Here is a 12503-nt window from a genome sequence, read left to right on the forward strand (position 1 = left end):
TAATAAGAGAATTCAGTATTTATTGAAAGCAGTTGACAGACTTAACATTAGATGAGGAAGCATATTGTTGATGATATTCAGCTGTGGGGAAAGAGCAGAATGATGCTTCAAAGGAAGAATAATTTGTTATTCCAGTTTTTACTGCAAAATAGACTGCATGAAAGTTATCATCTGTCCCTTTACATCAGTTCTGCAGCAAATTAGCCTATTTCAATGTCAACATCTTGACTTTGAAAAATATTCATACTCCATTTGGGAACAAACAGTCTTCTCCTGACAAGTAAACAATAGCTTAGCATGAGGTATATCCTCTGTCATATATGAGATGGACCTGTAATTAGACAGTGTGTACATTCACAACAATTAAGACTAACATAGCAAACAGATTTCTTGTTTTGCTTTCAAAAGTGAGAAAAGCTTTACACTGCAGTAATATGTCCAAACAATAGTTAACCATGAATGATCAAGCCAATAGAATATCTGATGCTATGGTCAATGAGAGATTATAACCTCCAACCAGCCTTAAGAAAGGCTTTCTTGTGCAAAGAATCTATTCAAGGAAATATTGGCATAGCCACTTTGCTGGATTCCTGGTTCTTTCTTGGTTTCTTCCTCTTTTTAAAAGGTACCAGCTGAATCCTTGGGATTGCTTTGAGCTGAAGCCTTGAGATTGCTTTGAGCATATTTTTAATAACACGAGGAAAATCTTTTCCAGCCATGCAGTATAAATAAGGATATAGTTTCTGCTGTTATTTCTGCTTTATAGATCATCTCTGTAAACAGAAGTTCATTTTTTGCTCAGTAATACTCCAAGCAGACCAAGTAGAACTGAGATCGAGGATGCTGTTCATATTTGGTACTCATTTTTCCAGTCATCTGAACTTCTTTAAGTGGGACCTGAAGAATCTAATAGAATACCACAGCGACACAGCCACATCGTTATGGCTTGTCAGTATTGTAAAATAAAGCTTAGCGATTCTGCATTTGGCTTCTCACTTCTTTTGTAGAAACTTCATTTTATTACCTAAAATACAACAGGAGATTAAAAGAAAGGTTGATATGTTAACCATGTGGAAGACAACTACAAATAAAATAGAAAGAACAGGTTTGTCTGTTTGAGTCAAAATTCGAAGTGGCTAATTCTGACCAGTGGAATTTTAGGCTTGAAATTCCCTCAGGGAATACAATATTTTAAAAGTATCTCCCAACACACTCAAAATTTAAATACAGTTTTTGAGGATCTCCAGATTCCCTCTATAAATAAGATGCAGGAGGTGCTACACAGGCTTTTAATAGCAATACCCCAATCATACAACAGAAGAGAAGAGAATATACAAAGTTTTCTACAAGAAATTTGCCTGACGGAATCCAAATGGGTTTCAGCTCCTAAAATCTTAAGCTTCTTTAGCACACAACTGCAGTGTTCTATTTTGAGTGATAGTGAGCAAGGGATGATGATTGTAATTTACAATTTACATTTCAATATACCCAAAACAGTTCTTTCAGCCTCGGTTTTAGCATTCTAAATACTGTGCATTCATGCATGCAATTTTTAGAATTAAATTAACTGGAGCAAGTTCAGACAAATTACCTACTTAACAACAAACACTGCTGCCTCGATTATAGTCAAATGAGGCAAAAAAACCCACCCAAGACAGAGATAGAAGGATGGTTGGAGAAATGCCAAAGACTTGCAGAAGTAGAAGACAAGAGAAACAGGAAGGAGGGAGTGAAGCTACCCTGCTTGAGCCAAGTCTCACCACTTACGATGCTTAGAGATGAATATGACTGCATCAGACTTTGAAAAGGAGGACTGCTACAGTATTAGCTGTTTTAAGTTCCATTTGTTTAGATCCCAGTGTTAACTTCTAGTGCAATGGTCTACATTGTCACTAGGCAAAAATATGAACTATGAGTTCAGGTAACTGAATATGTAACTGTTAACTGAATAACTGTTAACAGAAGCAGTTAACATGAAGGTTCACTAATCCATTTATATCCTATTGCAAAATTTCTTAATACTGTAAGTGGCAAAAAAGCACTGGGGAACAGAAGATTACAAAATCAAAGAAGAGATTAATATATTGTGCTAAGCCATAACAAGGATTACAAATTTTGGGTGGGCATGCCATGCACAGCCTTGACCTCCTGAGGAAAAGTAGATTTTAAGGGTGGGCAAATAAATAAATAAATAAATGAATGAATGAATGAATGAATGAATGAATGAATGAATGAATAAATAAATAAATAAATAAATAAATAAATAAATAAATATCATCATCATCATCATCATTATTATTATTATTATTATTATTATTATTGATGATGATGATGATGGGAGGGACCTTGGAGGTCATCTAGTCCAACCCCCTGACCAGGCAGGAAACCCTATACCATTTCAGACAAATAGCTATCCAGTCTCTTCTTAAAAACTTCTAGTGTTGGAGCATTCACAGCTTCTGGAGGCAGGTTATTCCACTGGTTCTAACTGTCAGGAAATTTCTCCTTAGTTCTAGCTTGCTCCTCTCTTTGGTTAGTTTTCATCCATTGCTTCTTGTCCTGCCTTCAGGTGCTTTGGAGAATAGTTTGACTCCCTCTTCTTTATGGCAACTCCTGAGATATTGGAACATTGCTATCATGCCACCCCTCATCCTTCTCTTTACTAAACTAGACATATCCAATTCCAGCAACCATTCCGTGTTTTAGCTTCCAGTCCCCTAATCATCTTTGTTGCTCTTCCCTGTACTCTTTCTAGAGTCTCAACATCTTTTTTACATCGTGGTGACCAAAACTGGATACAGTATTCCAAGTGTGGCCTTACCAAGGCATTGTAAAGAGGTATTAATGCTTCACATGATCTTGATTCTATCCCTCTGTTAATGCAGCCTAGCACTGTGTTGGCAGTTTTGGCAGCTGTAGCACACTGCTGGCTCCTGTCTAAGTGATTGTCCACTAGGACTCTGAGATCTCTCTCACAGTTACTGCTATTGAGCAAGATACCACCTATATTATACCTGTACATTTGGTTTTTCTTGCCTAAATGTAGAACCTTACTTTTTTCACCATTGAACTTCATTTTGTTAGATAGCACCCAATGTTCAAGTCTATCGTAGCTTAGCTGAAGTGTAAGCTTCAGTTAAAGTGCAAGAAGCAAAAATTCTTCCTCAACTACGTTACTGAATTTCTGTTTGGATATTAAGATAAAGATTCTAACCCTCAACTAAACAAAGTTGGAAAGTCACACTATAAAAATCATTCCAGTTGTCAGTACCATTTTAGGAATCAAAGTAATATTATCACGGTCAGAGTGGATCATAGAAACTAGACTAGCCAAGAACAAATCTAAGGGTGACTCACCCAGACTGCGAAGGATTTTGTTCATTCCACTTGGCTCAGTCTCTGGAATGGTCTCCAAGTATTCCAAGGCACGAACTTCAAACAAGCCTTGAAAAAGAAAGCAAAATTTCAATAGATGCCTTTGCTACAAAAAACATCCTTATTTTTTATTTCTATATTTTAAAAGTTGAGCTCTAAAAAAGCAAAAATACACATAGAAAATCAGAAGAGGATGTTTGAAACTTAAGGGTAGAAAATCTCCCAATTTGCCAGCATTAAATTTAGGTGAAATATGCAGTGTATAGTTCACTATAGAAATATGCATGAGTGCGTGCACACATACACACACATAAATTATAAAATTTGCATGGATTAATGAATAGATGCAAAGCACTCACCATGTTTGGAGATGGAATTTTACAATTATTTCTCAAAGAAAATCAAGACTGATTTTTTTTCCTTTGCTCAATTATGAAAGCAAATGTTGAAGTCAGGACAGACTTCATGAAAGGCACAATTTCTTATGGATTCTGTCTCTCAGATTCCGACTGTTGCAAGTCAGAATAGCAATCTGAAACTCTCCAGATGTTGAACTACAATTCCCATGCAACAGGGCCAAAAGCTGCTTGTTCAGCACCATCTGGAAAGAATTTTAGTTCAGCAATATCTGGATGATCATAGTTCCCACACTTTTCAAAAGTGGAAAGGAAGAATTGCATCTGTTCATTGAACTTGCAAATGTTTTTCCTTTTTCATTAATAAACTAATGAAGACATTTAAAGATATATACATTTCATTCTGAATGTGTTTAAATTTTACGCTTTTGCAGTGCAACAGCACATGGCAACACCTGACTAATTTCTAGGTAGTAGTAGGATAGGATAACCCTAGGAAATCCCAGGGCTGTCAGCTAGACTAGGAAATGGGGGGGGGGGAAAGAATCCCAGAAAGCAATGGTAATCCACTTCCCTCTTATTAGCACAAAAAGAACATGAATGTGTTGATGTAGTCACCAAGAGTCAAGCTGAAGTTAAGTATGACTTTATCTTCTAGATCAGGGCTTTTCAACCTTTTCACCGATTGTACCACACTTTTAGGATATGGCAGTATTCGAGTACCACCTAGCAAGGTGTCAAAAACTTGATGACCCCCCCAAAAAAATCCTGTTCAAAGTTGCAATTGCACTGAAATGACTTATGACCATTTTTCACACTTATGACCATTGCAGCATGCCCAGGGTCATGTGATTTATATTTGGATGCTTGGCAACTGATTCATATTTATGATGGTCACAGTGTCCCAGGATCATGTGATCCCCTTTTGCAACCTTTTGACAAGCAAAGTCAATGGCAGGGCTGCTGGTGGCCAAGTGCTAAAGCGGGACTTCCCTCCCTCCTTCCCTGCCTCCCTCTTTCTCATGCCCACCTCCTTCTGAAGGAAGAATTTGAAACTCCCCCCCCATGTTGTCTCTCTTCCATATATTCATCAAACAAGGAAAAGCCCCCAGAGACAGAAAAGACAAACTGCTGAGTGAACTAGCTTAAAAAGGCACATTCCCCTTTAAGAATTAGCTACTGGCTAGAAAGGAAAGTTAAGGAGCGCAGCCTGCACTTAAGAAAAAAAGATGTAGTAAGTATTGGCTGCCGGCTAAGGCAGCCTCCTCAAATGGCTCCATTCATAAGTAAAGGAATGCTACAGGCAAAATCCATTCAGGAGAAAAATACTTCAAAATCCCTTGCAGCAAAACTTACAGCTAACAATAGCAGAGCAATAGAAGCCATTAGCCATTAGCCAAATAGAAATTGCCAAACACTCCTTAAGAACACAAAGCCCACATTGCACAAATCCCAGAACTTCAAAGTCACAAAAGCACATAAGAATCCTTCCACTCTCCATCTCCCTCCCTCCCCTGTGCCTCAACTCCAGCCATTGCTGCCTTTTTTCATTCATCTTGGAGGGTGACCCTCCCCCACTGCAGTTCTTGCCTGTTTGCTGCTGCCAGCATAGGTGGCTGCCACAACAGTTGTAGATCGGCTCATGGCCAGCCTGCTTGATCTCCTCTCCCCCCCCTCCCTCCTCCTTCTTCTTCTTTTCCTTCTGTGTAGCTAGAGCTGACTCCTTCTCCTCCCAAGGCTGCTGCTTTTTTTCTCTCTCCCTCTCCCGCCCAAACTGCCTCCTTTTATAGCCTCTCCTGTCTCCGCTCCCCTCCTCTTCCTTTCCCATGGGGGAGGGTGAGCCAGAAGTGAGCCTGGGGCCTTTGCCTCGCCCCAGCTACTCTGCAGCTCCAGAGGACTCTCTCACAGTAAGTCCTTGCCTGTGCTGGCTCTTTCCCTCCCCCACTACACTTGGCTAGGCAGGGCTGCATATCACCTGCCACTCATTAATGTACAAGTGGTACGTGTACCACCGGTTGAAAAGCCCTGTTCTAGATATTTTTAAGTTGGCAAGGGCTGGAACTTTGAAAATAGATATTTCTAGTGCAACCAGCAGAATCTTTTAAAAGCAAGAGGTATTTGTCCTTATTAAACTGTTAAATCATTCTAGTCTTCTATGTCTAGTTATAAAAGTGCTTTGGCTTATGGCAGCAATAAACATTCAGTTTCCAAGCTAAAAACCTACTAAACTAAAATTCAAAACAACGAATGGTTTGAGGACATTGGTACCTTCAACTTCCCAGCAGAAAGGCAGCAGATACTTGTAAAGAGAACATCATCCTGAATTTGTACTATTTTTGTTCTACACAAACAGCTCACCTTTTACCCCACTCTTCCGCAGCTCTCGGTCCTGGATGAAACCAGCAAACATCTGTGTCTCCATGAAGATATCTAGGAAATGGCGCACACTACGGGACGTATGGGACTTCCGGAAGGGCTCCCGCTGGAATACTCTCTCTCCTTTCTCAGTGACATGCATGTGCAAAGAATAGTGTCCCACAATTTCCACAAAAAAGCGCACAAAAGCCTCTGATACTAGAGAGTCCAGTGTCACATCACCTGCAGAAAGAGATGCAGCATTACATAGTCAATCCAAGAAGTGCTGCAATGGACAAGAAGCTATTAGTGTACAAGGCCATTTTTTTCAAATTGAAGATGTAAGCATATGTATAAAAGTTACAGTATTTGGGGGGGGGGAACATTAGCTGGACTTCATTCTTGCTATTTTTTCACCCCATCATGGATTCATTCAGAGCAGAAATACATCTGTCTAAGCAAGGTTAGGGGCAAAATTATTTTTCAACCAATGTTACCTTGTGTGTAGCAGCGTTCCTGAAACAAGATTTCATTCCTTTCTTCTAAGATTTGTACAAGTGCAGCCTGAAGCTTGTGAGGTAGAATTTCATCCTCATCTGAAACCTTTGAAATAAAATAATGGAGGAGACAGAGAAAAGATAATGGGGTGAACTGTATTAAGCATCAGTACCAACAACTCTATGAAATAACTTCAGTGTCAGTGTATAGATGCATGATTCGGTCACATGTTATAAAGTGTAAAGAAAATTAGCCATATATAAGTTGATTTACAACAGGGCCTATATATAAATTGCCAGTATAAAAACGTGGAAGTTGACAACATAATACTTTCTCTTTTTTTGCCTTCCTTCATAATACTTTCTGTATTAGAAACTGCATAGGGAGGGATTTTTTGCAAGCATCCTGATACTAAAATTAACAAAGGGTTCAGACAATCCGCTAGAACAACACAACTCAACACCTTTTTAACTTCTGCTTTGCAGAATAAGACAATGAGCAATTGCTCAGTCTGTTATTTGTTTGTCTTGCAAAAGCAGCACTTTGGTCAACAGCAGACAATGGTCACCAGCAAGTACATCATGACATTATTTTAAGGAACAAAAAACTGAAAGTAAAAAAAAACCCACATGTGTCTAGACAATGAAGGGAAGTAGAGGGGGAGAAGTCCATTGGAGGTTTTCCTAAGTGCCTTGCTCTATGATAAACGGCATGTATGATTTGGCCTTCTGTATGATATGACTATTTCTAAACAGCAGCTGAACCAATTAGATGAATCAAGGCACAGAAAGGAAGGATGAACCTTCCTTTCTGTACCTTACAAAACAAAATGCAATTGCCTTTGGAAAAAGCATCTTTGGGATGAACCTTGTTATTGGCATATTGCAGCATAGGGTTGGAGTTGATAACAGTATAATGTGAGTGGAAAAGCTTAAATAAATTTACACTTGTGTTGTGCTTCTAATTCAGCTCTTCCATTGCTATATCAATTAAAATAAAAATATTAAGTTAAGCCTGGCATGTAGCATAATGACATATTCAGACAGTTCGCTGTTCTGGGAATAGGTTTATACACTGCCACCCATCCCTACCACCAATAGCAGAAATCTAGATCTGCTTGGTGGTTTTACATCAATCAAAACAGGATATACTGTAATTGTTCTCAACTGTATTCTAAACTAAACATATTTAAAAATAAATCACAGTTCAGGGGAGAGCCTACCCAGCTTGCTTTAATTAAACTTTTCTTGTAACTCAAACTGCAACATATTTGCTTTCTTTAATGTAGAAATAGTGATAAAATGTGAAGACTTCCTTGGGGCTGAGCTCAACTCCTAAGGACTACATGGACACATCTATACAGTTTTCTTGGCAACAGAGATTTAACATTTCCTTCTTCTGGGATTCCCCCCCCCCCAACTTTCCAGTCTAATTTACAACTCTAGCAGTCTCTCATCCAAATATTAACCAGGTCAGATCATTCTTAGCTTTTTGGGGTTGGGCCAAATACTGTCACGGCAGCTTGGTGCTGCTATTTCCTATGACAAAGCAGACGCTAGTAGGACCTATTATTTTATTCACCTTTTGCAGAAACTTATCAGCACAGAGATCAACGATCAGTACCTAAGAAAAGGAAGAGGCATACAATTAATGCAAATCTTCAGTTGCTTCAAGCAACTCCTTGCCCCCCTTTCAATTGCATGAAATGTTAACAGCTGACCACAGGGCTACTCTTTTGTATTAAATTTCTGCTGTTCTCATTAACTATTAACAATTTGGAATGCAACAAGTTTACTATTTCATAGCATTAATTTAAATTCAGCCCCCGTGAAGAAATTAAGAGAAAACTCTTATAGGCTTAATAACTGGCTGGATACAGCTACCTGAACACTCAACAGAGAAAGCAAGTCTTTCAGAATTCTGCTTTAATTAGTTGTGGGAATAGCCTTTGGACAATTACCAGTCTCACATTTAAAAAGGCAAACCAGCACAATATCAATGTGTGTCTTTGACCTTAAAGATGAATTATCATGTTTTTAAAAGTAAGTAAGTTATACAGTCATTAGATACAGCATAGTAAAAATGCTCTGCATTCTGGTTTCACAGATCTCACCTCTTCTATAGGCAGGTCCTGGAGATGTGTTAAGGAGCAGGAGAGGATGCCAATAAGAAAAGGAGTAGGCGAACAAACAATATCTATCATGGAGGCTGGCAGGACAGGGATGTAAGTGTGTTGCCAGGTAAACGGGTAGAGGGTTGCAACCACAGCATGGCCACATTTGGACAAGGTGCTATATGGAAAGAACATGAAATGTAAATTGTATCAGTAAATACAAACATCAGTGTCTGAACCCCTCAAGAGATGGTTGTATGAAGAAGCTAAAAAGTAATGTATAAAGTGGTTCTACATGAGGGGGGAAAAAACCCAGAAATGGCTCCTTTAAAGCAAGTGAAGTGCAAAACTGAATGTTGTCCCACATTAAAGATGTTTTGAATGATACAAGGCAGCATACCCAAGAGAAGGTCTAGAATTCTCTTTATCATGCTAGAGCTCCCAAGGCAAACTATTTTAAATAGAAGAACAGTCCCATAGGTCTCACCAGCATTGGGAAATATAGCAGTTCCTGGAAGGCAATTCTATGCACTTCTCCCAAAGATGAAGCCTATACCTGATTTCCAGAACAGCATTTAATTCTGTGTGCACTAAATAGTCTATCCAAATACATGTTAGAATGACATATTTTTTCCCCTTGAAAAACAGATACCTCACTTTCTATGTACTCTTCCCACTCAAATGAAATGTATTAGCCTGCTTTTGGGCTGAAGATTGTTTGCCTGTACATTTTTATCCAGCCTATATATGCATTGCATAACAAAAATCACAAGTTTATAGTAGCATGAAAGAGTTACCTTAGATTGTCAGCAACAAAGATCACCCTTCTTTCTAGCAGAAGAGAAGCACAAACTTGGATCAAATGAGAGATATTGAGGCACTTTAAGAGACATTCAAAATCTACATGTTCTAATCGGGAATCCAGTGGACGGCAAAGCTCAATCACCTAAAAGCAAAGAAATGAAAAAGAACCATGGCTGAAAAATACATTATTTTATTGTACTTGCTTTGGTGGATGGCTGGAAGAGATACACAAACCAGACAAATAGAATCCAAAATAAAGATTGAAAGCCTTCAGATTGCTTTAGACAAATTAATCCCATTAATTACTTCTACTGGATGATGAAATAAGCCTATTAGATCACCACAACTACAGGGACCTTCAATGGATGAAAATTATATCTTAGCTTTTACCTCATTGCCAGCTCCGGGCAGGAAGCTCTTCACGGTGATGGTACGCCCAGGAGCAGGGAATGGTGCTTCCATAACACTGCGCATGAATGGGTGAACTAGGGCAGGGGACATCTCACGCCTCTTTTCCACTTCATCTAATATCTACATTAAAAAAAATTGCTGTTACCTGTCTGGTTCCTTTTAAGACAGTAGAAAGAAAGGAAAAAGTAGGGAGGACTGAAATAATATTTTATATCTTTAATGTGTATCAGGCTGTATGCAATTTTGTTTGTGCACGCGCGCACACATGCACATGTGTGCCTTCAAATCAGTGCAGGTTGTTTAGCAACATTTTTTCAAGTGGCTAGCCAATACTTTCTTCCTAGGACTGAGAGATAGTGGCTGGCCCAACGTCATTCAGCTGACAGGTCTGGACTCTTGGTCTCTAGGCTGATGCCTTTAACTATTGCATCAAACTGGCTCTCAATGTGCACATTTATATTTTGCAAAATATTTTGCTTTTCAAACCTTCATAGAAACCAATTTTTCAGATGATTAATACTGAAAATAGGCAGACCTAGCCCCTAAGAGTTTCCCAAGCTATCTTCAACTTTTTTCTTTCCTGTTCATTATTCTTTTAATTTTAAGTCACGTCCACTATTTTCAGAATGTATTCTCAGCATTTTGATAGACACTGGACACTCTGAATTTTCATTACAGAAGCATTAAATAAGATTCTGCAGCAGAACACAATTTATCCTAGCGCCAAAGCATTTTGACATCCTTGGCAAAGTCATATTCTGACATTCTCTATGGTTTGGCTCATCTTCTGAATTTGTTAGGAATTTCAGAAAGATGACTTCTTGTTTTATTTTTCTTTTGAGTTTTTGAACTTTACACTTATAGTTTTCAGCCTCAGACACAAAACCCACTGATTTTGCTTGTCAGAAGGTTGCAAAAAATGATCACATGACGTTGGGACACTGCAACATCATAAATATGAGTCAGTTGCCAAGAGTCTGAATTTTGATCACGTGACCATGGAGATATGTAACGGTTGTAAGTGTGAAAAACAGTCATAAGTCACTTTTTTCAGTGCCATTGTAATTTCGAACAGGTGTGTTTCCATCACACCTTTGTCTTGCTTCAGGAGTACATCAGCTTCCCAAGGTCCATAGCTGTAATAATAATTTCTTTTTGGTGTCTTACAACATTTGGTTAGTGTGCAGTAAACTACCACTCTGATTTTGTAAGTCTTTTTTGAAATATACAAATAAAAAGTTCTAAAGCAACAAAGAAAAATATCAGATTTTATACTCAGGTTGTGCACAGTATTTTGGAATTCTTTTCCATTTTGGTACCCCCCAGGTTGCTTAGTTCTAGGACAGCCTTGAAGTAGCCAATGTATTTCTGTCTTCTGCAAGTAATCAGTTCTGGCAAAACTGCATCTGGCGAAAACAAGCTACCATATAAAGCTGTCCTTCCTCTTAGTAGCTTCAATAGCTGGAAATAGAAAGGAGCCCACCAGGACAAAACTTAGCGGGCAGTTATACCACTTCCAGGCTTGGGCTCTGTTCACATCCTGCCCCCGGAGCAGATTACTTGCAAGAGCATTGAATCCTCTGGTTGCCATGCCTGTTCTACACAACCAGTTTTGTACCAAAAAGAAGTGTAATTCCCATAGATATTTGCTGTTGAAAAGCAAGCAGCAATATGAATGCAAACTTCCTCACCTTAGAAAAAAGGTTGAAACAGCCTAGGCGGCTAACCATACAGTAGACCTCAGGTAGCCGCTTTCCTTTCCCTTCTGGCTAAAAAGCAATAGAAAGAAAGTGTTACTCAAGTATCCCAGTATCTAGTAATAGCTTTCCCTATCTCCTTTTTTTTTACTTGACATACCAGTCCCATTAACTTTTGGACTGATCCTTTGCTATTTATCTGTTTTCATCTAAGTTTGGCTCATTTTATCTAAAATACAAAGCACTAGAGCAGGAGTCCCCAGCCCCCGGTCCGTGGACCAGTACCCGGCTGCGGCATGCCAGCAACCGGTCCACACAAACAAGGAAAGCCCCATTCACAGGATGCAGGCAGCACACAAAACCACGTCCCTTCCGGTCCGCGGAAAAACCTCTCTCCACGTAACTGGTCCCTGGTGCCCAAAAGATTGGGGACCTCTGCACTAGAGCACATTGCAAACTATTTATTAATAAGATTGCTAACAAATAATTGCTGTTTACCAGCTCCTGCACAATGGAGATAAATACAAATTGCTGAACATTTCTATCTGTTTTATTATCACCATTAGCAAGAAAGCACTTGGATCCAGATTCTTTCAGGTATAGACTCCAATGGATAGTTAAGACTGCATAAAGAACAATTGCAACCAGCCTGCCTTCCATAGAAGACCTTTATATTGCATGGGTCAGAAGGAGAGCTGAGAAGGGGCGTTGTCTTACCTGAACGCCTTTTCTCAGCACGGAGATGGAGGATCCACCCGTGGGTTGTGACTGTATTCCTGCCCAATCAGATCAAGTCAGCCAAAGTTGTCACGCCCTGTCCTTGGACCTATGCCCAGTCTTGACGCGAGCGTAGCACTTGACTGATCGATGACGTACTGGCTCATACACTAATTA

The 12503-nt window shown here is 39.2% G+C and overlaps 1 protein-coding gene across 1 annotated transcript in view; it reads right to left on the bottom strand.

The window, feature by feature from the left end:
* Nucleotides 1-12503, bottom strand: part of DENND2C (DENN domain containing 2C) — a 42042-nt gene continuing 29539 nt past the window's right edge. Inside the window, exons 10-18 of the mRNA XM_015812050.1 lie at nt 11604-11681; nt 9892-10032; nt 9495-9643; nt 8698-8875; nt 8166-8207; nt 6584-6689; nt 6090-6329; nt 3358-3444; nt 1-1024 (exon numbers count right to left, since the gene is read on the bottom strand). Coding sequence (XP_015667536.1) covers nt 993-1024; nt 3358-3444; nt 6090-6329; nt 6584-6689; nt 8166-8207; nt 8698-8875; nt 9495-9643; nt 9892-10032; nt 11604-11681 — 1053 coding nt within the window. The 3' untranslated portion in view covers nt 1-992. The remainder of the gene's footprint in view (nt 1025-3357; nt 3445-6089; nt 6330-6583; nt 6690-8165; nt 8208-8697; nt 8876-9494; nt 9644-9891; nt 10033-11603; nt 11682-12503) is intronic.

This window comes from Protobothrops mucrosquamatus, unplaced genomic scaffold, assembly GCF_001527695.2.
Source record: "Protobothrops mucrosquamatus isolate PMUCROS unplaced genomic scaffold, P.Mucros_1.0 scaffold65, whole genome shotgun sequence".
NCBI lineage: Eukaryota > Metazoa > Chordata > Lepidosauria > Squamata > Viperidae > Protobothrops > Protobothrops mucrosquamatus.